The sequence below is a fragment of the Enhydra lutris genome, unplaced genomic scaffold, assembly GCF_002288905.1.
Source record: "Enhydra lutris kenyoni isolate GAN:26980312 unplaced genomic scaffold, ASM228890v2 scaffoldscaffold91, whole genome shotgun sequence".
Taxonomy (NCBI): domain Eukaryota; kingdom Metazoa; phylum Chordata; class Mammalia; order Carnivora; family Mustelidae; genus Enhydra; species Enhydra lutris.
In genome coordinates, this window is record NW_019154175.1 from 3,034,020 (window position 1) to 3,058,658 (window position 24,639).

The window sequence follows — 24,639 nt, forward strand, 5'->3', positions numbered from 1 at the left end:
GCTGTAGGACGCCTCTCAGGTTTTCTCCAGTCAGCCCGTGGGCAGCGCTCTCTACCCCCAGTCACGCCTGTGTCTAAGTTCCCCGGTCCCTGTGTCCTCCTTCCAGAGAAACAGAAAGATTGCCAGCCTCTATAAACTCCCTGACACTCCACCATCCCCTATCTTCACGATCTGGGAAGGCACAGGTGCAGGGGGAACACGGGAGAGGAAACTGCCAGCTAACCCACTGTCCTGTTAGGGACTTTCCAGTGTTGTCTTCCTTAACCTTCAGAACGTCCCTGGGAGGGAAGTATTGTTATCTGTTTTCTGATAAGGACCCTGAGATTGAAGGTCACGTTGCTCACACGTGTTAGAGCGAACATTCAGGTTCAAGTCTGTCTTGCTGTCTTCCTGCTGCAGGTGCTCCCCGGGTCCCCGGTGGGTTCTCTTCCCTCTCCCAGAGCAGCCAGCAGCAAGGGCCTTCTGAACTGGAAGCCAGGACACGTGGATCTGGCCACCATCCCTCCCCTGTCTTGGTTCCCCTCTGTCAGTCGGTGGGAGTGATCTATATAACTCCCATCCTGCCTTCTCACTCTCACCCCTGCAGGAGGCTAGCTCTCCCCTGCCCTGAAGCCCCAGAACTTCTTCCTGATCGGAAAGGTCCTCCTTATAGTTCTGCAAGCAGGGAACTCCACCAACTTGGTCATTATAGACCTATGTCCTTCTCCCAAGAGAACCAAGCTTCGCAGATGCTGCACGGAGCACCCTGAATCTAATGTTGCTTTTAGGATTGCTTGTGGGCCATCTCTAGGGTGGATGTGGGATCCCACAGCTGCCTGGCATCCTAAAAGATCCTGTTCACTTTCTTTCTGAAGAGTAAGTCCCTTTCCATCAAGCCCCCCCTCTATAGCTTCTCCCTGATACTTGATCCTGGGAGAAACAAGGAAAGCAGGATGCCTGGGTTTTTACCACTCCAGGCCACTGCTCAGACCTCAAGGCCCTTATTCTCTGAGCTACCTGGAAGCCCTCAGGTGTTAGGGGATGTGTCTGACAGGATACCTTTCTCTGTTCCTTTGCACCCTGAGCCCAGACCTCCACCTTGACTCACTCTGATTTTAAGCTGGGGAGAGCACACATGAAGCAAAGGCACGGAGATGTTTAAAGTGCCGTGTGTGGGCAGGAAACGCTGGCAAGAACAGCTGGCATCTGGGTAGAACATGGAGGACATAGTATAAGATAGCAGATGTGGCTGAAGAAGTAACAAAGATCAGAACTTGAAGGATGAGGGGTGCCTGGGTGGCTCAGTCCGTTAAGCCTCTGCCTTCGTCTTGGGTCATGATCTTGGGGTCCTGGGATCTAGTCCCACATCGGGCCTTCTGCTGGGGGCGGGGGGAGTATGCTTCTCCCTGTCACTCTCCATCTCTCAGATAAATAAAATCTTTAAAAAAAAAAAAATAGAAGAAGAAGAAGAACTTGAAGGACGAGTGCCAGGCCAGGAATGAGGGAATTTGCCTTGTCAGTGGTCAGAGCCATTAAAGGTTTTCCGAGCAAGCGACTAGTCACCTGGCCAAGGGTGTGTTCATGGAGGTCAGCCGGTGGCAAGAGGAAGTTAGCTCTAACATTGGACCACCTTGTAGTTAGTGCGAGTGAGAGCTGGTGGGGCTCTGCTTATCGCCGCCTGGGAACACAGAGCGGGGCACACATTCGAAGATGCCGGGGAAGAAGATCTGCTAGTGTCTGGTGACTGTTATTTATTATACATGGTAGGTAGGTGAGGGAAAGGAGACAGGTGAAGGTGCTTGCAAGGTTCCTGGCTGGGTGCACAGTGATGCCATTAACCTTGAAAGAGAATCTGGGAGGATAATCAGGTTGGGAGTGGAAGGAGGAAAAATTAAGAGTTCATTTTCAGACACGGTGAAATTTGAGGGGCCTGAGGGACATACCTGTGGAAGCAGAGATGTCCAGGAGCAATTGGATATATGGATATGGCGCTCAGGAGAGAGGTCGGAGCGGACGATATAGATTTGGAAGTCATCAGTAATGGAGACCTGGGGAATCCTTTCGCAAATCAAATGCTCACCTCCTCAGCTGTGTTTGGGAAATCCTGACTTTTATACATCAGTAATATTTTAAGCAAGGAAGACGTAAGCTGGGTCCCTTGTAAGCTCTGGGCCTTCACGGTGGTTGTTTAATGCCTCGACCCCAAACTCCTTTGCCACCTACCCCAGGTGCTGGCAGCATAGCACGGAGCACGTGCTGTGTGGGAAAGAAGACCCCCAGGGCCCCAGCATCCCCCAGGCCTTCTCCAATGACCCGGCAGGACTCTGGTTCTCCAGGTTTGGATTCCAGCAGCCGTTAGTTAGCTTACAAGTGATCGGTTGGCATCTCCACACCCCAAACTAGCTATCTCTTTGCACGTGTCTTCATGCCAAGACTACAACACTTGCTAACAATTTAAAAAAAAAAAAAAAAAAGTCTTTCTTCTGTAAACAATATGCTGGCTTATGCTTCTGCTCAGCTCTGCGCTGGCAGATGGACCCAGCGGCCCCTCCCAGGGACAGTCATGTCTCAGACCCCACCCTTGAATGTCAGAAGGGGACATTGCGATGACTCGCCAGCTAAAGGAAGCTGCTTCTCAGAGCCTGCCAACGCTGTATATATCCACAGTACAATCCCCACATGCTACCTGCGAGATGGAAATATTTTTAGGCATTCCAGAAAGATTTCGTTTCACAGTTTTTCTGAAAGGTTGTAATTAACTGCAGCGAGCAAAAGAATGTATTTTTAAAAATAAAAGTGGGGGAAGGAGAGCAAAGCGATCACCACCGTTTTGTCAGTTCCGTTTGGTAGGTGGGTTCCTGTCATCCAGGTAACTGGGGGAGGGGCAGGAGGGGCCTGTGGAGCCCATTCCTGGATCAAAGGAGAACCGGGCACTTGAATTTGCTCAAAGCAAATTCCTTCTGACTGATGTCTCCTGCAGGGCCACGGAGGCATCCCCTTCCCTGTTCCTCATTAACAAGGGTCTGTCTCGCAGAGCCAAGGGGGCCCAGGTTCCAGGGGAGAGTGTGACAGCCAAGATCCCCTATGGGTTATTTTTAGATTCCACCCCTCCCCCCCACACACACAGGAAAGCTGTGGGGCTACCGGTTCCTCAGGCCAGCTCTTTTCTCTCTGCATTGTTCTGCTTCTCCAACTCACACCTAACACAGAAATGCCTCCAAGCCAACTCCACTCTCCTTCTCTTGATTCAGTTCATGAATCTTATTTAGTTCTATTCAGAGGGTAGGATATTTTATTCCCAGAGAAGGAATGGAGAGCCTCAGACAAGGTGACTTGGGTGAAATGAGCCCCCAGATGAGAGAGCTCATGGCCTAGCCCGTCAAGGAGGAGAGGAAACCATGCCATGTAAGACTTACAAAAGAGGATGGGGTCGGGCGGAGTTCAAGTCCTGGCTTTGCACCAACTTGATGAGATCCCAGGAGTCAGCCGGGCAGGGAAGGAGGCCTGTTCTGGTCCTCCTCCCCACCATCCTCTCTTCTCTGCCCACCATCACCTGGGCATCCATGGTCAAGTTGTTTGCACAAGTCATAGTGCTCACCTCACAGGAAGAGCTCACTGCCCCTCTGGGGAGCAGGAAAGAGGGAAGAGTTTCCAGAACCCTCTACAGCATTTCACCTATACTGACCTATCATCTCTGCCCTGGGACGCATTTGACTCCATTGCCCACTGGATGCCCTGCCAGTATGTATAAGGTTAAAGGGAGGCTCCCAGCGGGACCCAAGGGCAGAAGGTCCCAGGCTGCAGCTTCATTTAGGAGATTTTGGTGGAGTCTTGGCCTTGACCAAGCCACCCTTCCTTCTCTCCATCCCTCCCTCCCACCCGGTCTTGCCTTTCTTACGGCGTAGTGAAAAGAGCTTCAGACTTTTTTACAATTGTACATACAGATTGCACAAGAATCTTACTGTAAGATACTCTGAGCCTGCTTCCAGTGATTCGCTTGACTTCTAACTTCCTCCTGCTTCAGATAAGTATGGACCACAAAGGATGAACTTACTCCCTGGGCTCTCTATCTGTTCCATCCCAAAGAGCCACATTTTTCCAAGAGCCTTATCTAATCTCAGACAGAGGTTTACACCTTGAGAGAGTGTGATATCTTTTCCTATTGGGTCAAAACAAAATGAGACAGCATTTGGTGACTGAATTAGGAACTAACAGAATGATCTTTGCTAATGAGAAGCCAGCAAAATTTGGAAATCCTAAAGTTTTTTTTTTTCATGGTTCCAGCAGGCTTCATGGGATTTTTTTTTTTTTTTTTTTCAGCACAATGTCAAACACACTTCACATCTTTCACCATACCCCCAAAGAAATTCCTAATCTTGGACTCCTCTGGGCTCCCACAGCTTTCCTCTGAATCCATCTTATCACTGTGTGCAGCGCATCAACATTATTTAAAGCTTCCTTTATCTCTTCCTCCTTGACCAGAAGTTCCTTGAGGGCAAATTTCCTGATTTCCGGACTATTTGCCATTGTATCCCCCACAGCGTCTAGCAGGCGGGAGGGGCAATAATAGCAGAACAATGACAAAGCCCTTTTCCCGCCAGGCTGGTAGAGATGATTATCCCCTCCTTCACAACTAAGCATTGAGGTTTCAAGAGATTAGGTGACTCGATCACAATCGGACGGCTTGTGAATTAGAGACACATCTCAAAGCAGGGTTTTCGTCCAGGCCTTGCTGATCTTTTTTTTTTTTTTTTTTTTTTTAAAGTAAATGAATGCATGAATGAATTAATGACCTCAGGAACCAAGGAAGTCATATAAAACGAGATGATGTCAGGAGCCTAGATAGGCTACAAGAAGTAAAGGAAACATGCTCCGTTCCCCCAGATTCCGGGTGTGCACGGGGTCCCGCAGCCTCCCTCCGGGCAGGGTGAGGACCCTGCTGCCTCTCCCCTGTGGCCCCGCAGGTTTGTGATCCCATTTCCCTCCCGCAGATCTTGACGGTGTCTGGACCACCTGAAGGAGGGACTCGAGTGACCATCCATGGCGTGAACCTGGGCCTGGACTTCTCTGAGATCGCCCACCACGTGCAGGTGGCTGGGGTGCCCTGCACCCCCCTGCCGGGGGATTACATCATCGCTGAGCAGTGAGTCCAGCGCGCTCTGGCCCCGCCCTTTTCCCCACGCAGCTTCAGGGTGGGGACTCTCCCATGCCCTTCCCTGGGATGTCTCCAGGATTCCCTCGCATCCCTTTCCTCCCGTGGACCCTGCCCCCAGAAGCCTGCCCGGAGCCCTCTTCTGCCCCGCCTCCTCTCCCGAAGGCTCATACCCTCTGCGATGCCCCGTTCCCTGGCTCCTGAGGCCTCCGAGGTCCCGGCACGACGCTGCCCCTCATTCCGTCTTCGCCTGGCCAGTGGTGACTGAGCCATGTTCCCAACCAGCCCAGGCTCCTCCTGGGTCTCCCTGGCCCCTCCCCTGCCAGCCCCCATTGGAATGCATCCCGCACAGTGGGCTGCGGGCAACAATTTGTTTGGCTCGTGGGGTTCTGACAGCAGCTTAATCCGAGCAGGGCCTCCGCCGGAGCAAATTCATTTATTTCACTAAGGGAAATGTCAGCTGGAAATTAGAAAATAGGCGTGTAGCAGCGGACAGGCAAACGGGGCTCCAGGAGTGACATATGTTCCAATTTGGGGCGTTCATTTGGCAGTGGCGACCGCTGTGGAGTCGGTGGGCAGGAGCTGGGCACAAAGCTGGGGTCGGGAGTTTGGCAGGAGGGAGGCTTCCTACCCAACAAGAGACAGCGAGGGGGAGCAGCCGGATCATTCTGCATGATTTGTCAGGTAAAGTGGAGTCAGGTCACCCTGGTTCCATTGAGAACACAGCTGGGCCAGGGGTGCTAGGAGCCCTCGCCAGAGCAGGGGTTGTGGGAGGGCTTCTCTCCCTTAGCTCCACCTCCCGGAGCCCCAGGCTCCTCCCCCTGACGTCCCCAGAGCCAGCCTCCCGTAACAACCAGAAAAATGACATCACTTTATCTTCTGTCAGTACTTGCACTTTCTCATCCATTATCTCACTTTAATTGGGAAGGACTCTGAGAGATAGATGTTGCTATCGCCCTTGACAAAGCAGGAGAAAGCCAAAGGCTTGGAGAAGTGAAAGGACTTCCCCAGTCCACTCCCTGCACAAGTGTCCGAGGCAGAGCTGGAACCTGAGGCCCCTGACTTCTCCTCCAGGTCTCTCCCATGTCCTAAGAGCGATGGGGCAAGTCTCCTGGACAAGAGTGGTCTGAAGATCCCATGATACATCAGAGAGTGGCCTTTGGGGTCAGGGCCCACGATCCTGACATGGCCCAGAGTAGGGTCAGAGTCAGAGGAGTGAATTCGCAGACTCTGAGGACCACATGGAGCTCTGCTCGCCCCCACAAGTGGGGACAGGAAGGAGCTGTTCTGATCCTTCAGACCAGATCCTCCCTTGACAACCTTATCTCTGCAAGGACTGAATCTTAGAGGAAAGGCTGGCTGGGTCTCCAGGGGAGAGGTGAGGAAGAGGAGCCAAAAGAGAAGGTGAAAACATCTGGGGCAGGAGGCAGGACAGAGTCCTTCCGGGTCAGCATCCTGCCGGGCGGGGCTAGACACTCGGTCCCACTGACACCGAATCTGCCTTGGCCTCAAGGGCCACCTTGCGCCTCTGGACACAGGCCAAGTGTCCAGCTTGGTGAGATGCCACAGGGCTCCAAAGGAGAGGGTCTGGGGGGCCTCCGGTTAAGGCTTTGAGCTGAGAAATACAAACTCTTGAGCAGCTGGACACAGAGATCTCATGGGATTTGGAATTCATAGGTGGTCTAAGTCCCAGCTGCTTTGCTCACCAGGCCTGAGACCTCAGCAGACTGATCTCTCCGACCTTCCTCGGCCTGATGGAAGCCATGATTCCACTGCACGGGTTTGGGGACACTTTCAGTAAGATGCAGAAATGGGCACTACGGTGTGCCCTAGGAATGGGCGGCAGTATTCTGTCTTTGAAATCAAAGACACCACCCTCGCTCAGGGCCACGAGGGAGAAAGTGCCAAGAGACACGAGAAGCAAGGAGGTGAGGAGAGCCCAGGGAGGCGACTGGCCACCAGGGGTCCTGGCTGAGGCCAGTGGCCGGGCACCCTAGAAAACCTCCTTCTTCTGGGGTGCCGGGTGGGCAGGAGGGAGCAAGCCCTCTCTGCACCTCGGCTGGGGCAGCCCTGCTTCCCCACCATGCCAGGGTCATCGCCACTCTCAAGGTTTCGGAGTTTGTGAACATCATTTAAGCCTCCATCCGAGGCAGCGAGCATCAGGCACAATCGTTACAGATGTCTGGGAGAGATGAATTTGGCTACACGAGCCCGCGCAGTGTCCCAGGTGCGGGCAGGATTAGCAGGCACAGTAATGGCTCACCATATGCTTGTGCCTTTCCATCTATCACTCAGCAATTAGGTTAATGTTGGTTAAAGGGTCCCACTTAGTCCTGCAATCAGCACCCACCTGTCCGTGGAGGGCCAGCCGATTCCATCACAGGACATGTTCCGGGTGATACGATGCAGGTAGAGGCTTAAAGTCTGCCCCTCCGGGGACAGGGACAATGCAAGAGGGACTCCGCCAGGGTCCTCAGACCGCCTGCCTTCCTCCTGCCTCCTCTGCTGTACCTGTGAACCCAGGCCTGGCTGGCTGGATGTTCCCTGCCTGGGCTCTCACCACAGGAGTGTACACTCAGGGGGAGAAAGGCACCGTCTCTGCCAGGCTGGGGGTGGGGGGGGGGTGGTACAGTATGGGGGTGAGCGCCCTGGACTAGGGCCCAGGAACTCAGTTGTTGGTGAGCTGGGTGACTTTGGGCAAATCACTTTGCTCCCAGATCCTCAAATGTCTCATCTGGAGAATGGAGAGCTGGATGTTCTCTACAGTTGCATCTATGGTCCTCAGGATGTCAGAGCAGTAAATGCTCTGTCCCACGGAACTGCCCCTCCTACCATTAGCGAGCCTGTAAGTGTCACACATGTTTCTCCAGACGCTCCCTCTCAACCAGGAAGGAGTTGAACCTCCAAATGCTGAAGCTGGGTGGTTATTGGTCAGGCTCCTCATTCTGCAAGGAAAAAGTTTAGGCATCCTCAGCTATGGTCTCCTTATGAGATGTAGGGAGCCTAGAGCCACCAGACACACCAGGAGGAGGCCGGGAAGGCAGGAGGCCCCCAGAAATCCAACCACAGGAAGCTTGCTGACTTGGAGGGCTTGAAGGAGGCAGCGGTGCACACACCGCAGCCTGGGATCACCCACACCCAGGAAGGTAGAGAGCACGGGTAGCCAGCTCTGAGTCTTGGGACATCAGCTGGCACTTCCCCACCCTCCCCCCCATCTCCCCACACCCACAACAACCTCATCCGCTCCCTCGCATTTCTGCCATGTCTACCTACCCCCGCCCCAAAACACATGGAAGGCGTTCCATTAATCCTAGAAGCGGTGGAACAGAATGGTCAAAGGCACAAGCTTTGGAGCCAGGCTGCCCTGGATTTGAATCGCGGCTCAGCTATTGTGACCATGGATGAGTCACTTGGCCTCTCTGAGCCTGAGTGTCATTGCCCATAAAACGGAAATGATAAGACGCGCCTTGGAGGAGAGGCTGAGATGCCACGAGACCCTGTCTTGGGCAGTGCCTGCCCCAATCACGGCTCCGTAAATTGTCACTCTTACTCTTATTACCGTCCTGAATCTGTTTTGTCCCAACCCTCATTCCTCCATATAAGCCTTTCTACTTCCTGCAGCTACCCTTGCTTCTTCTTTACCTTCCTCTCTCCCTGGGCTCCAAGAACACATGCCTACCACAGATGCACTCAAGGATGCCCCTCCATCCTTCGGCACAAGCATCGCATCCCAGGAATGGAAAGAAGGGTTAGAGGCCATTGGGGTTCTTCCGCATGCTGACTCCTTAGGATTCTCACCCAGTTCTTCCCTTCCAGCCCAGACCTTCTCCTACGGCCCACAGCTGCCCACTGCCTGCTCCCCACAGCAGGATGAAATTAACCTCGGGGAGAAGAGGTGGGGAAAATTGTCAGGTGCAGTGCGGAGGCAGGGAGGGCATACACCTCACTGAAGCCCAGCCCCTGCGCCTGCGTCATGCCCTCCCAGGTGGGGCCTTCAGAGCCAATGACCGTCACTTGGCCTTGGACGGTTGGGCGGTGCTATTCTCCCATCCATCCCTTTTCTTCCAGGTCCTTCATATGAGAAGCTTATCTCTTGGGACATGAGCCCTGAGTGAGAAAATGTTCTAGAAAAGACAGTGTGCCAAATGGCTCCAGCCCCTTGTTAACTCCCTACGGAGACAGCTGAACAGTCCCTTCAAGGTTTTGTCCTCTTCTAGATGGACCCTTGGGACTGAGGAAGAAAAAACATGCCCCTGACTTTCACATGTTCTCCTATTTCCTCTCTCCAGGATGTCAAACCTGCCATTATTTCCTCCTCCTTTCTTCTGGAGGATGACTTGAGCACAGAGTAGGGGAAGAGCGAGTAAGGGACGAGAGGGCCCTGGCTAGAAGAGAGGGAGAGAGATTTATGTGCTCCCTCTCTTATGTGTCCTCCTCTTCCCCTGCAGTAGATGACAGAGTCTCCTGTCAAGCCCCTTGAGAGCACAGGGGATGGTTTGCAGGCTGGCGGGGACCCTGCACCAGAGGCAGGCACTAGGGCCCAGGAAATAGGATGAGAGATTTGTGACTCCAAGCAGGTAGCAGCATGAAAATAACCACATGTGTTACCTTAAATTAAGCTTCTCGACTGCTCTGCTAATGAGGTTTAAGAGGACAGCTATGTGTAAAATACTAATGGATCATCACAATTGTCTTTTCTCTGGGTGCGTAATTAATTTATTTATTCACAGAGAAAGGGAAGGGAGAGTATCCTTCCGTGTGCATTCAGTACTTTCTTGTTGGATCTAATATGCTGAACGTAGTAAGACAGATATTGCATGTTAAGTCAATATTCACCAGGAGTTAAAGTACTTATTTGGGATTAACTGTTATGAAGGAGGTGGAGATCTGCGTGGCATGCCATGTGTGCGAGCATGCAGTGTATTTGTTTAATGCAAGCTTTATTACATCGAAATGAAATCTCTGTTTAGTTACCTTCCTTCCTGGAGAAGCTGGGAAGATAAGCAGTGGCTGGTTAAACACCGACCTTCCCCGCAGTGCCAGGGTAATGCTTGGGATTAGTGTGCCTGGCTCTGTTTTCCTGGCTTCCCACTGAGCAGACTTGCCAGGGGCACCGTGCTCCTGGGAACTCTCATACGGTGCTGGGAGGAAAAGCAGAGCCCTTTCTTCTGTCCCTAGCTTCCTTTTTTTTGCTGAGCCTGGTGGGGCCCTTTCCCACCCGCCCCATGCCTCCTAATTCCAGGCAAGAGGAACACCCAAGAACCTGATTTCCTCGGTCTCTCCCCTATCCTCCAGCTGCCCACCGTTTCGAGAAGGCTGCTGTGGCCAAGGCAACCAGTGTCTAAATGTGCTTGCTGTAACTGATCTCAAGCACCAGGGAAGTCATCACGGGGGGGTATCGATTCCCTGCTTCATGAGAGAGAACTCTGCCGCATCCCCTCTTCCCTCCAGCGACCCAGCCTCTTAATGTGGGACGTGACTTCCAGCCCCACGGCGGGCTCACTGCCTCGCCCACCAGCGTAGTGCATGCAGACCTTGATTAAGTGGGAGTCCAATGTCGGATGCTGTCCTAATGAACTCATCCACCACCCACCCCCTCGCCGGCTACCGCAGGATTCCCCTCCTCCCTTTGGCCGGGGGCTCCCGTTTTGGGCACTCACTCTCTCACCAGATTATCTGTTCCCTTTTTTAAAACTCACCGTAGGAAACAAACCACAATGGAATCAGCTTGACAAATAGGCCCTCCATCCCTCCTTTTGGGAGAGTTGCGACTTTGGTTTGTCACACAGGAAAGAACACTAACTAAATCACGTGCCCTAGGTCTCTCTGCCCTAGGTCGGATGTTGGGTTTTATTCGACAAAGACTGGGCAGCTGCCCAGCGCTAGGTCCTGCACTCAGCACTGGGAAGATAGTGTTATTCAGAGAATTAGGCAACGTAGTGTCTGGGGACGCACCGGGCTTTGGAGGTGATCTCATTCAGTCTCTCACTGTACAGGTGAGAGGCTGAAGCCCAGAGACGGAAAGCACTTTACCCGGGGTCACACAGCTAGAGGAGTGAGCAAGCTGAGTCTTGGTATAGCCCTAGTGCAAGGGTGTGAAGAGTCCTCCAACGGGATGGGAGTGAGCACTACAGGCTGGGAGGACAGTTCTGGCCAAGCCTCTCACGGGAAGCTTTGCTCTCTCCTCAGGATCGTCTGTGAGATGGGCCATGCCCTTGTGGGAACCACGTCCGGGCCCGTGCGCCTGTGCATTGGCGAGTGTAAGCCAGAGTTCATGACCAAGTCCCATCAACAGTACACCTTTGTGGTGAGTGTTGGGTCCTCCACAGGGCTGAGCTCCCAGCAGAGGCACGCGTCTGCTCCAGACTTCTCGGGAAAGTCCCACACCCCCCTCCAAAATCAGGGGTAGGATGGATGTGTGACTAACAATGCTGTTAGAGTCCCAGAGAGCCACAGGTCAGAGTGCTAAATAAGGCAAAATCAGGCCTTTCTTAGAAAGTGGATCCTACCCATAGGGCAGGGAGAGGCTGCCCCTTTTCCCCCCAGTGTGACATCTTAGTCTCATTCCAGCCTAATGAGGACAGATTGCCTGAGGGACCTAATTAAAAAGGTCTGTATTTATCCACATGCTTTGTTTTCTGCCAAGGATATTATAAGTAGGAGTTTAGAAAAGTCACTTCAAATCCCACGGGGACGTGTGTCTGCGGCAGGCCCACGGGATCAGGGTGTGCTCGTGAGTTGCTCTGTGTGTTGGGTGGTCACACGCACATACGCACATTCTCACCATTCTCACACCTGAAAACGTCTCCTCGCACTCAGGTGGCGGGCAGTAGAATCACGGAGGCTTTCCTTAAGGCCGGTCAGATCTTCCTTCTGAATCAATAGTGTGCTTCTGGGGGCGCCTGGGTGGGTCAGTGGGTTAAGCCTTTGCCTTCGGCTCGGGTCGTGATCCCAGGGTCCTGGGATCGAGACCCGCATCAGGCTTTCTACTCAGCGGGGATCCTGCTTCCCCCTCTCTCTCTGCCTGCCTCTCTGCCTACTCGTGATCTCTCTCTATCAAATAAATAAATAAAAATCTTTAAATTAAAAAAAAAATAGTGTGCTTCTGGGGATCTTCCCACAGAACCAGTAACTTGCCTCTGGGGCCCCAGAGTCCCTCCTCTGACCCTTACCTATATCACCACATTGAGTCATTCATTAAAAAGTGTTAACACCAGCCAAGGGGTCAAACCAGTCTTGCTAAGAGTTTTGAAAAATCATAAGACCACAAAATGTTATTCTCTCTAAAACATTTTACCACTTGCTCTAGGTTTTCCAGGCTCTGCCTTCTTATCTTGGCATCTCTGCCCTTTTTAGCCTGTGGTCTTTTTCTCGGGTTGGAGAGCACAGCAGCCTACCCCGTCTCCAACGCAGGACAGACAGGGTCTCAGGTGGAGACAGAACGATAGACTGTCCCAGCTGGGAGGGGCCTTAGAGATCATTGAGCCCACACCCCTCTCGACATGGGTACAAACAAAAGCCCAGAATGATCCAGAGACTTGCTGCAGGGCCATGGACAGCAAATGGCTAGTGCAGGCGTAGTTGCTCAGTTAAATGCACTTTCCACTCCACTCCCCTATCCCCCAGGCAGGAGCAATTCCTCTCTGATTCAGGTCAGCTGCCTGATGCACTAGAGACCAGATGACATTTCTTTCAAGCTTCAGATTCAGTTTTACAGGTTAGTGAGTTTACTAGAAAGTCCTGGTCACTGACGGGCTATCCTCCTGATGAAGGTTGGGGAAGCCATGTCAAGCGTTCACAGACAGCTCTGTGCACCAGGTCCCCTGCGGTGCCCCTCACGTGCTTCAGAAGGGACAGGACACATGTGTGGGCCATTAATGGAGGACTTGAGCTCCTTGTTGGCCCAATCTAGACAAGGATGCTTTATTCAGTCTTATCGATTTTGTGCCAAAAAAATCAGTACAGGCTCTAGATAGAGAAGCATTTTCAAATTGCTCTCAATTTGTAAACTAATTGATAGATTAGTCTGTGTTACCTCTGCCTTCCCATCAGTGTTATGAGCACGGGATTCCCCAGGGAGTTAATTAATTCTAAAACGCGGTGCTTCTGCCTTCCTTGGACATGCCAGAGCCTCTTCTTGGACACAGTCTCAGCTCCAGGAGAAGAGATTAGAAAAGGCAGGAAAAGTACCTGTACCCAGAGCACAGACACCGTCCCTCCTTTGGTCCTTACGTCTAGCCTGGGTCTGTCACTTTGGGCAAAACCTGAGCTGTGACCGTTTCTCTGCTTCTTTCCAAAGAACCCTTCTGTGCTGTCACTCAGCCCCATCCGAGGACCAGAATCGGGAGGCACCATGGTGACCATCGCGGGCCATCACCTCGGGGCTGGCAGCAGTGTGGCTGTGTACCTGGGCAACCAGACCTGCGAGTTCTATGGGTAAGACGGACTCACAGGAGCCCTAGACAGCTGGACATGTGAGGCATGTGCACACCTGCTCTGGGCGTGTTCACACAGGTGCGCGCCCCATTGCTTCCACGGCGCGGACAGTCTGGGTCCAAACACCATTCCCGTCCCTGTGCCAAATACATGCTACTTAGTTTATAGCAATATGTACCACTCGTGAACCTGCCAAGACACTTCTAAAAATAATTAGGATGAGGGCCCTGAGAACTGCTGGGGAGGAAATCCCAGAAACTCTTCGGTCATCATTGGGACTGGGCTCTGATGAGGTCCCCACTCTGGGACCTTGAGAGACATGGAGGCTGCGTGGCCTCAGTCTTCCGCAAGCACACACACTCATCCTTGGGACATCTCTTGTGCATAAAAACCAGAACACCTGCTATTCACCGGATCCACCAATAAAGCCCTGGGGATATGCAGACGCCTGAGAGCATCCTGACAGAACCCATGGGTGAGAGCCCAGCATGCCTCAGGATTATCTCCTCCTCAGATTGGAAACCCCCTACGGGCAAGGACTGTGCATTCCCTTCTCTGCATAGTAGGTGCTCAGTAAATTTTTATTAAATGACTGACCAGATTCTTAAGCCCAGGTTACCTAGTCTATTCTAGAAAAATCCAGAAAAGAAAAGATTCCCCCAGAGCCCATGAAGCCCTGCCCCTGCCCCACATTCTGTAATCCCCCTCTCTAATTTGTTCCCTCCCTATTCCAACCAGAGGTGGAGCTCCGGTTAAAGAGGGACCCATATACACAGGCAAGGGGTCTGTTTCATTGTGTAGAGTAGGAAAGAACAGAGCACTTCGGGGCTACCCACACCCTCAGACCGAGGAAGATCCCAGAAGAAGCCAGAGAGCTCTCCCGTTGCCCAGGCCTTTCTTCACCACTGTCCCGCTGTCTCCCTGTCAGGCGGTCAATGAACGAGATTGTGTGCGTCTCACCCCCATCATCCAATGGACTGGGCCCCGTCCCCGTTTCCGTGAGTGTCGACCGAGCCCACGTGGATAACAACCTGCAGTTCGAGTACATAGACGACCCCCGGGTGCAGCGCATTGAGCCCGAGTGGAGCATTGCCAGGTGAGGCAGAGGTGGGAGGGAGGCACCTGGCTGACCTGACATAACCCCTTCGGCCAGGTGTGACTTGGGAGGGGACCCAGGGGTGGTGGTGGCTCACAGTTTGAGGGGACTCTGAACCTGACCCAGCCTCTCTGCTTGTTCCCAGTGGCCACACACCCCTGACTATCACAGGCTTCAACCTAGATGTCATTCAGGAGCCACGGGTCCGAGTCAAGTTCAACGGCAAGGAATCTGTCAATGTGAGTACCCCCTAGTCTGCCTGGCCCTCCATAACAGTCCTGTGTCCACGTTTGTGATGTGCTGGGGTCCGTGTTAGCCCGGGAGTATCCACCAACCGAGGAAGAAAGTTAGTTCAAGACCCCGAGCCCAGAATCTGGGCCCCAAACACCCGAACCTTACAGTGACTCTTACAATGACCGTATAATCATTTCTCGTCGGAAGGCGGTCAATGAGTGTATAAATGCACAGGCTTCTGAGCTTGCGAGAAAAGGTGAAAGGGCTCCCGTTTCGTATGCCGTGTTCAGTTGGAGGTCTGATAAGAAGCAGTGTGGAAGGGTGAAGAAATTCTGCCTCCAGAATCAGGCGCTTCTGAATTGGAAGTGGGGCACTGCCATTTCTTAGTCGTACAGCCGTGATCCGGTCATTTAAGCTCTGTGATCCTCTGTTCTCTGCCTGTAAATGCTAATGATAAGACTCTCCGCGCAGCTCTGTAACACACAGCCCCTGGCGGGCCCCGGGTGGGTAGAGGACAAACCTTCGTCACTGCATGTGGCTCCCTCTACCCCTGTGGCTAAGATGGCCGGTCCAACATTTGACTTGATTTTTTTCACAATGGATTTTTGTGATTTTTTTAAAAGAAGTTCTTGATCATAAAAGCAGAGATGGCATTATCTGAGATGGCGTTATCAATTTTTTTTTGTTGTTTTAGTTTGTTCTAGAGGCTTCATCTCAGTCTTGTTAGCCAATATTTTCTGAAACACAATTGTATTCATAATAACAGTCCAGGAGGTGCTATTATGGCCATTATTTGTCATATAATTGCTATTATTACTGCTCTGACCTCAGAGGATTGAGTAGGCTGTGATGGAGATGGGAAAGATGGTGTTATCTATCCTCTCATCCCTGACAGGATTCCAGCATGCTAGAAGCTTCCCTAGGAAGTGCTGGAAGGCATAAAATGCACGGTCTTTGAAGGCTAGATCTGAAAAGGTTACAGGGATCCTCTGGTCCACCCCCCTCATTGTCCAGCTGCGGAAATGAAGGCCAGAAAGGAGTAATGGCTTTGCCCCAACCGGGACGGTAGCTGGTAGCAGGGCCAGCAGGATCCCCAAAAGCTGGGCTCTTTGCTACTAGAGCAGGTGAGGTGCTGGTGATTTGGTTATGACATTCCCTTGTGGCAGACATGTGGGGACACCTGTGTCACACCATTAGTAGCTGCCACAGTCACAGCTCTGTGGGCCAAGAGAGCACAGGGCTCCTTATCCCACATGGAGAGTCTGATCCATGAGTGAAAGAGCCTGTGCCTCCACTCCACTTCAACTACCGAGGCCAGTAGCTCCCAGTAGCTCCCAGACCACCTTGTCAAACTCCAAGTCCTAAGTGGAAGGAAGGAAGGAAGGTGAGGGGTGGTGATGGGAACAGTGCACTCGCACTCAGCAAAGATGAAAGCCCCACACCAATTAGGTACGTGTTTTAAAGCATAGGTTTTATTATGACTCAGATGTGACAGGGCCGACAGAACAGGAGACAACTGCCGTCAGAAAGACGGTTTGTTGTACTCACAGAGCCACAGGGAAGGGGGCCTGCCATGCCACAGGAGGCCACGTGGGAAGCGCCAGGAGGGTGTAGAAGCAGAGGGAGAGAAAGGCGCTGTGGCAGGTACCTTTATTATCACTCCTGCGGGAAGGAACCGACCAGGCAAGGTGAGCGGGTTTAGGATTGCCCACTCTGAATCATGGTCGAGGGCTCTGGGGTACAGGGGCTGTCCCCAGCTGCCCAGTACTTGGCCTGGTGTGGTCAGACACGGTGGAGAGCTGCTCAGAGCGTGTGAAAGGAGGTGTGTGGGGGGGGTGGGCTCGGGATTGATCGGGTCGCATTAGAACAGCTTGCTCTGGCTGGCGGACAAGTCGTTTGCTGTCTCTAGGTGCTGGCTGGCCCTGGGAGGGGAGGTCCTCCCGGTCAGTAGGCCCCAGATGTCACAGCATCAGAAATACAGAAAGTAAAAGACATGGTTAATGTAGTAAAGAGTAAATATGTGACCAACAAGGTTAACCTCCAAAGCCTGCAGCCTCCATTCTCGGGAAGCCACCAGAAGAGAACACTGGTCTGGGAAGGCCTGCTTGTACCTGACCTCCATGTGGAAAGACAGGTCCTGAGTGTCCCCTCCCCTCACCAGGGTACTCGTGCAGCCCCAGGGCAGGAATGTCCCAAGCGATTCCCCCAGCCACCCCCCACGTCCCCCCATGCCCTCCGTATTTCGAGGAGCTACATAATAATAATTCCTCCCTGTGGAGAGCTGGGCGTTGCAGACTCAGTCGTGACCTGCCTGGGGTCTGCAGGCCAGAGTGCCTGGAGGAGAGGTCTGGTGTGCAGTTTTCATCAAGCCTGGGTCTACACCTGGGAAGCTCATAAACTCGGCCTCTGCCTCGGTCAGGATCGGTGGGAGAGCAGCACTCTGCCCGCCGCCCCTCCCCGGGGCCTGCCTGGGCACCAGGTCATCCTCAGCCCTCTGGGGCTTCCTCTTGCCTCTGGAGTTTGAAGCAGCCCCAGTGAGAAGCGAGAAGGGCCAAAGCCAAGGCCACAAAACCCCAAGGAATGTTTGGCAAACAAAGTGCCGATGCAGCACCGGGCGGGCGGGCAGGAAGCAAACAGAGGCCGCTTGTTCGGGAGTGATTTGCTTATTCAGAGAGGAGTCCAGTCTGGGGTGCTGGAAGGCGTGCGGATGGAGATGGGGGAGTGGAGGGAAGAGTACTGCCCGCAGAGCACAGGGTCCGAGACTCGCCGGCTCAGCTCTGCCCGTTTGACAGCTCCCCCACCCCCACACTGTGTTCCTCGTGCCAGGGCGTCCCCAGCTGGAACACCAAGGGGCCGTCCGTCTCATACGGGACAGCGGCAGTTTGTGCGGGAAGGGTGGGAGCAGGCCCTGCCCTCCAACAGGGCATGAGGCCCTCAGTGAGCGGGTCTGATGAAACTCTTCCCCTCCCTCTGGAGCGCGGGGGTTAATACTTGGACTTGGAGCTCTGACATAATCACTGTCAGCTTTTCTGCAGCTTCACACGCGGTCCTGTTTTCAGAACATGAAGCCCATGCGTGTGTGTCTGTTGGCCAGACTCACAGCATGTGTGGACCTGCCAGGACAGCATGTACTTGTGCAGCCGAGATCTCCCAGATGCCCTTGGCTATAGCCAGGACGCCCGAAGCCCAAACCGGGGCGCGCTGAGCACAAGCCAGGAGGAGAGGGGGTGGGAGGCCAGGTTTTGTCTGCAGGCCACACGGGGTCCTGTGGTGGTTCCTTGGGGCTGGCCGCTGCCTTGGGCAGCCCCGGAATTAAACCGCCAGAGGAGGGAGCGGCACGACCCCTGCCAAGCAGGGCCAGCAACTAGAGTTCTCATAGGGACCCCAGGACCCACCCAGAAAGAAAGGACATCATCAACTCAGTATCAGTACCGGGGCTGTTCCCTTGTGCAAAGTGAGGGAGCAGAAGAGAGAGAGCCTGAAAAGAACATTCACAGAGTTGAAGAATTCTTTTTATTCATCAGTGTACTTAATAAACATTAATTCAATACCTACTGGGTGCTGGCAGAGGGCTCATCTCATGCTCCTTCCTGCTCCCCAACACACACACACACACATACACACACACACCTTACACTGCTCCTGTCCTGCTTTGTCCTCAATCGCTCCACACTCCCTCAACCCTAAGCCTGTGCTGCTATCCCCTCCGCCTGGGACTCGTTCCCCACACCCCCCCCCTCCTTGTCTAGGTGGGTCCCACTCATTCTTTGGATTACATTACACTCATTTCTTCCAAGTGTCCCTGAATCATCTACCCCCCATGGCCGTGCATGCTCACACACGCGCGCACGCACACGCACACACACACACACACACACACACACACACACACACACATACATCCTGCTACTCTACCTGGTCCTTGCCCACCAGGGCGTTTCTCACACCCATTCATGCATTTAACAGGGCTCCAGCCCCTTCTGCATACCAGACCCCCTGCCAGGACTGTATGATAAAGCATGTTCGGTCTTTTGTCTCCCCCTGCAGATGGTGACGCTGTCGCTAGATGGCCCCGGCTCCTAGCACAGTGCGTGGCACAGACTAGGTGCTCAAACAGCGTTGGTGAATGAATGAATGAATGAATGACGTTAAAATGCATCCCCCCCCCCAAAAAAAAAGTTTCACAGCCACTTTTCTCAAGGGGATCACCATCTCATGAAGATAACCAAGAACACAGTGGTGATGGGCCAAAGCAAGCAGGGTGGGAGGCAGTAGCATGACACACACACCCCACACACACACAGTCTGCATTTCAGTGTTGTGCTCTGGGCCTCCTAGGTGTGCAAAGTCGTGAACACCACCACCCTGACCTGTCTGGCGCCCTCTCTGACCACGGACTACCGGCCCGGCCTGGACGCCGTGGAGCGGCCTGATGAGTTTGGATTCGTCTTCAACAATGTCCAGTCCCTGCTCATCTATAACGACACGAAGTTCATCTACTACCCCAACCCAACCTTTGAACTGCTCAGCCCTACTGGAGTCTTGGATCAAAAGCCGGGATCCCCCATCATTCTGAAGGTAGGATGTGCAGAGTGTAGCCTACCCTGCACGGTGATGGTGACACCCTCCCCCGCAACCCCGGGCCCTTCCCGTTCTCCTTTGTGGACTTGTGGAATTGCCAGCTCCCTGCAAAGGGGCCTTGTTTATAGATATGGCCTCACCCGGCGAAAGATCTTGCAACTGGGATTCTCAAGAGACCCTTTCCAATATTTCTGTTTGATCTTGTGAGCTTCGGGACCCCAGGGTTCTGTAGCGCATCCGAAGTAGACATTTCCTTTTATCGCCCACTTCCCTGGCCACCATAACCTGCATGTACATTTCAAGAGGTCATGGTTCCTTGGTACGATCTGTCCATGGCTTTTGTTACTTTTATTTATATCCTGCCTGCCCTGGTCCATTGGAGGTTTCCCCTTCCTGTCTTCTTCCCCATCTCTTCCTGCCTTTCTTTCTCTCCTCCCCACATTTTCCCTTTGGCTCTCTAAATTGCGGCTGTTTAATGTTTTCTCCAAAAACTTCCTGGGAGCCATCTATTGGCTTTTGCATGGCTGCCCTTCCCCCACCTCTTTAATCTCTCTTGTAATAGGCGATTAGCTTCTGCACGCATGTGTCAATTATTTCCGTTAAGATTACTGTCATCTACAGGGCAAAAATCTCTGCCCTCCCGCCTCTGGAGGCGCCAAACTCAACTACACAGTGCTGATCGGGGAGACCCCGTGTGCTGTCACCGTGTCGGAGACGCAGCTCCTCTGCGAGCCTCCCAACCTCACAGGGCAGCACAAAGTCATGGTGAGTGAACTCCCTTTCCTGACTTCCTCCTCTCCCCACCGTGCATGCGTGATCTGTCCTAAAGTAAGGCTTCTTCCTAACACCTCGTCACCACGTTCTGCATTGAAATGGGTAGGCGTTGAGGACACGAGAAACGACAGGCAGGTGATAAACGGGAAGTTGTTCCGCGTCTGCGTCTGTATTGTGTGGTTGTGGTCTTTCATGCCCTCTCTGAAACATAAGGATGCGATGGCATGCCAGGGCTCTACAGCGTCTGCGTGTGTGCAATGCACAGGTTCACGTGGGCGGGATGGTGTTCTCTCCTGGCTCGGTGAGTGTCGTCTCAGACAGCTTGCTGACCCTGCCAGCCATTGTCAGCATCGCGGCGGGCGGCGGCCTCCTCCTCGTCATCGTCATCATCGTCCTCGTTGCCTATAAGCGGAAGTCTCGGGAAAACGACCTCACTCTCAAGAGGCTCCAGATGCAGATGGACAACCTGGAGTCCCGCGTGGCCCTTGAGTGTAAGGAAGGTAAGTGGAGGCACCGCCTCGCTTCCTGCCCCATTTCTCTTCACCAGTCTTATTACCTCCTCCCTCTAGACAACTCCTCTCTATTGTCATGCCTCCCACCCTAAGCCTCTGCTTGCCCAGAAACTCCCTTTGCCTTTTGCGCCAGAGAAATCCTATTAAGAATGACCCTGGGGGCGCCTGGGCGGCTCAGTCAGTTAAGTGTCCCACTCTTGATTTCAGCTCAGGTCGTGATCTCAGGGTGGTGGGATTGAGCCCCATGTTGGGCTCTGCACAGGGCATGGAGCCTGCTTAAGATTCTCTCTCTCTCCCTTTCCGTCCACCCCACCCTTCTAAAAAAATGAATGCCCTGGTGAGTCCCCAGGCCTGCTCCTCTTGTTCTAGTCCTTCCTGTGCCCTGACTCACTCCCAAGCTGGCCCCCTTTCTCTCCCTTTCAGGTCCTCCATTTCCCCACAGTCGGAGCCTCCTAGGCTTGGCCCTCTCAGACCCTATAGACCCCCCCAAATGGGAGTCTAGTTCCTGGGTCTTGTGTTGCTGCCCTGGGAGCACGTGGAAACAGCAGCAGGAAGGGCAGGGAGCTCCCACCTGCCTCTGGCCTCAGCCCTTCCCGCAGGGCTAGTTTCCCACCAGTGCCGCAGGCTGAGCGCGCCGAAGGCCGCCATTTGCTGGCGTCCTTGGCCACGGACGCATGTGGGAGTAGAGAATGTTTTCTTCTGTCTCCCATGCAACCACAGCCTCGAGGTGACAAGTATCCTAGGCACCCCGCAGGCTGAGGACCCAGCCGGTTCTCTGAGTAAACATTTCAATAAGGAACCAAAACATTCTTCCTTTTGCTGCAAATGTCAGGATCAGAGACAAGGCCTCTGCTAGAACAAAAGAAAGCGCTGAGTGGGGGACAGGTGGGCAAAGGCTTCTGTTGGTGGCGGGGCAGGGGAGGAGAGGGGACAGGGGCATCCTGGAGCCAGGCCTGCCACCAGAGGGATGTGCCCTGAGGCTGGGTTTGGTGTTCTTAGTGTTCCCTTAGCACACACTATGTGTGCGTGTGTGTGTGTTAAAATATACAAAACATAAAATTTACCCTTTTTAACCCTCACTGTCTCTACACCCCAGGGCTCTTCCTTCCCCCAATTCAGTAGCATTAAGTACATTCACACTGTTGTGCAATCATCCCCACCCTCCATGTCCAGAACTTTCTCACCCTCCCCAGCTGAAACTCTGTAATCATTAAACCAAAAACCCCCACCTCCCCTCCCCAGCAGCGGCTGGCAGCCACCATTCTGCTCTCTGTCTCTGTGATCTGACTACTCTGGGAACCTCCTGTAGATGGAATCCTACAGTATGTGTTCTTTTGTGTCTGGTTTACTTCACTCTGCATTTTAGAGCTTCACGCGGCAGAATCTCCTTCCTTTTAAAGGCTAAGTAGTGTTCCATTGAATATATGTGCCACCTGTTTTTTTTTTTTTTAAGATTTTATTTATTTATTTGACAGATAGAGATCACAAGTAGACAGAGAGGGAGGCAGAGAGAGAGGAGGAAGCAGGCTCCCTGCCGAGCAGAGAGCCCGATGTGGGGCTCGATCCCAGGACCCTGGGATCATGACCTGAGCCGAAGGCAGAGGCTCTAACCCAGTGAGCCACCCAGGTGCCCCGTGCCACCTGTTTTTTATTCATTTATCTGCCCTTGGACCTTTGGGCTGTCTCCACCTTTCAGTAGCGTGAATAACCTTGCTATGAACATGAGTATACAAATATCTAAGTCCTTGCTTTCGGGTCTCTTGGGTAGATACCTAGGAATGGAGTTGCTGGGTCCTATGGTGACTCTGTTTGTCTTCGAGGAGCCACCAAATTTGGTTTCCAGAGCAACTGTACCAATATACATTCCCACCAGCAATGCACAAAGGTTCCCATGTTTCCACACCCTCTCCAGTTCTTGTTTTCCATTTTTCTTTTTTAAAAAATGTTATTTATTTATTTTGAGAGAGAGAGAGAGAGCACGTGAGCATGACTGGGGGAGAGGCAGAAGGAGAGAGAGAAACTCCAGCAGGCTCCCCACTGAGCACAGAGCCCAACTCGGGGCTCAGTCTCAGGACCCTGAGATCATGACCAAGAGTCAGATGCCTCATCACCTGAGCCACCCAGGAGCTCCTCCGTTTTTCTGTAATATACATTCTAATGGGTGTGAGGTGGTATCTCATGGTGGTTTTCATGTTCATCATTGCCCAGGGTTTTTGCATCTTGGTTTATTCTCTTGCTTGGAGGGAAAAAAAACAAAAACCCAGGAGCAAAGCTGCCTATTCTTGTCTTTGCTTCCTCCCCCTGGCTACTGCCTCTCAGCTGTTTCTGGGACCTGCAGCCCATGCATGACCCAAATCATAGTATTCTTCCCTTTCCTTTGTTTTAACTACACTTTCAATACCTAGAAAGACACATCAAAATGATGCACCAGCAAAGAAGGGGAAATAACCTAGAAATGGCCCACATGCCCACCTAAGAAAGGAGGCCTGGAGATAGCTCACCCCTTCTGGAAACATCCCTATACAACCCTTCCTGTCTGTACACCACAGGCCCACCCCTCCTTCACAAACATCTTCTCCTGCCTTGCCCCTTCCCTGTGCGGGTGCCCTCCTGAGCCTCCTCATCTCCCTGCACTTTCATAGCCTTTGCTGAGCTCCAGACTGACATCAATGAGCTGACCAGTGACTTGGACCGCTCAGGCATCCCCTACCTGGATTACCGCACCTACGCTATGCGAGTCCTATTCCCTGGCATCGAGGACCACCCCGTGCTGCGGGAGCTGGAGGTAATCCCTGCCACCCTCCCCGATTCACCCCGGCGGGGGGTGCGGGGCCTGGGGGTCCTATCCCGGGAAATGCAGCTGGGGCCCAGCAGCTCCGAGGAAGGTCAGGAATGATGAGGACAAACAGCTGGGAACAGCTTCACCACAACAGGCAGATCTCGGCCAAGGGGGGCACGCAGGCTCTTTGGGATGATTCCAGGGGAAGGCTCATTGTCACTTTTTTAATTAATGACTAAATTAATTAGCTAAGATTCTGCCGCACTCTCAGATGGATTTAAGGTGGCTTACGGAAAGATGTGATTCTGTGAGATTTGTTTGTTCATGTGTTGGTTTGTTTTACTAAAGATAATAAATCAGGGCAGGGAGGATTACAGGGAGACTTGTAAACCAAGCGGGTCTGACGGAGTAGCTCCTACCGAATCCCGGGGAAAATCAGACGGCCCGCATCCCCTCAGAGGGCTCTGCCCGAGCCAGGCCTCCCATCCCGGTGGGCGCGCGGAGCAGAGCAGAGACTGCAGTGACCTGCCATTCCTACCCCATCCCGGTTCGAGAGCCCGGCTGCCCTCTCAGGTCGGGGAGGCCGAGGCTGTCCTCTGAGGGCGCGCCCGTCCCGTCCACCCCAGGTCCAGGGGAACGGGCAGCAGCACGTGGAGAAGGCCCTGAAGCTCTTCGCGCAGCTCATCAACAACAAAGTGTTCCTGCTCACCTTCATCCGCACGCTCGAGCTGCAGCGCAGCTTCTCCATGCGCGACCGCGGCAACGTGGCCTCGCTCATCATGACGGGCCTGCAGGGCCGCCTGGAGTACGCCACCGACGTCCTCAAGCAGCTGCTCTCTGACCTCATCGAGAAGAACCTGGAGAACAAGAACCACCCCAAGCTGCTGCTCCGGAGGTGGACCCCGCGGCGGGGGGCGGGGAGGGCGGCTGGTGTTGGGGGGAGAGGGGGAAGAGGGCGGCGGGGGTGGGGCCGGCACACACACGCGGGGCGTCTCTGGAGCAGCACAAGGGACTCCGCACCCCCAGACCGGACCCAGCGCACGACAGCCTGGGTCCGCGCGTCTCGCAGTGCCAAGTCTGGTTTCCGGGGGCCCCG

General features: G+C 53.4%; 1 protein-coding gene across 1 annotated transcript in view; it reads left to right on the forward strand.

The window, feature by feature from the left end:
• The window catches only part of LOC111162356 (plexin A2), a 207,374-nt gene that overhangs the window by 167,535 nt on the left and 15,200 nt on the right, over nucleotides 1-24,639 (forward strand). Inside the window, exons 13-22 of the mRNA XM_022526720.1 lie at nucleotides 4,971-5,122; nucleotides 11,321-11,438; nucleotides 13,431-13,567; nucleotides 14,496-14,663; nucleotides 14,809-14,902; nucleotides 19,236-19,475; nucleotides 20,100-20,243; nucleotides 20,518-20,752; nucleotides 23,407-23,549; nucleotides 24,170-24,438. Of these exons, the coding sequence (XP_022382428.1) occupies nucleotides 4,971-5,122; nucleotides 11,321-11,438; nucleotides 13,431-13,567; nucleotides 14,496-14,663; nucleotides 14,809-14,902; nucleotides 19,236-19,475; nucleotides 20,100-20,243; nucleotides 20,518-20,752; nucleotides 23,407-23,549; nucleotides 24,170-24,438 (1,700 nt within the window). The remainder of the gene's footprint in view (nucleotides 1-4,970; nucleotides 5,123-11,320; nucleotides 11,439-13,430; nucleotides 13,568-14,495; nucleotides 14,664-14,808; nucleotides 14,903-19,235; nucleotides 19,476-20,099; nucleotides 20,244-20,517; nucleotides 20,753-23,406; nucleotides 23,550-24,169; nucleotides 24,439-24,639) is intronic.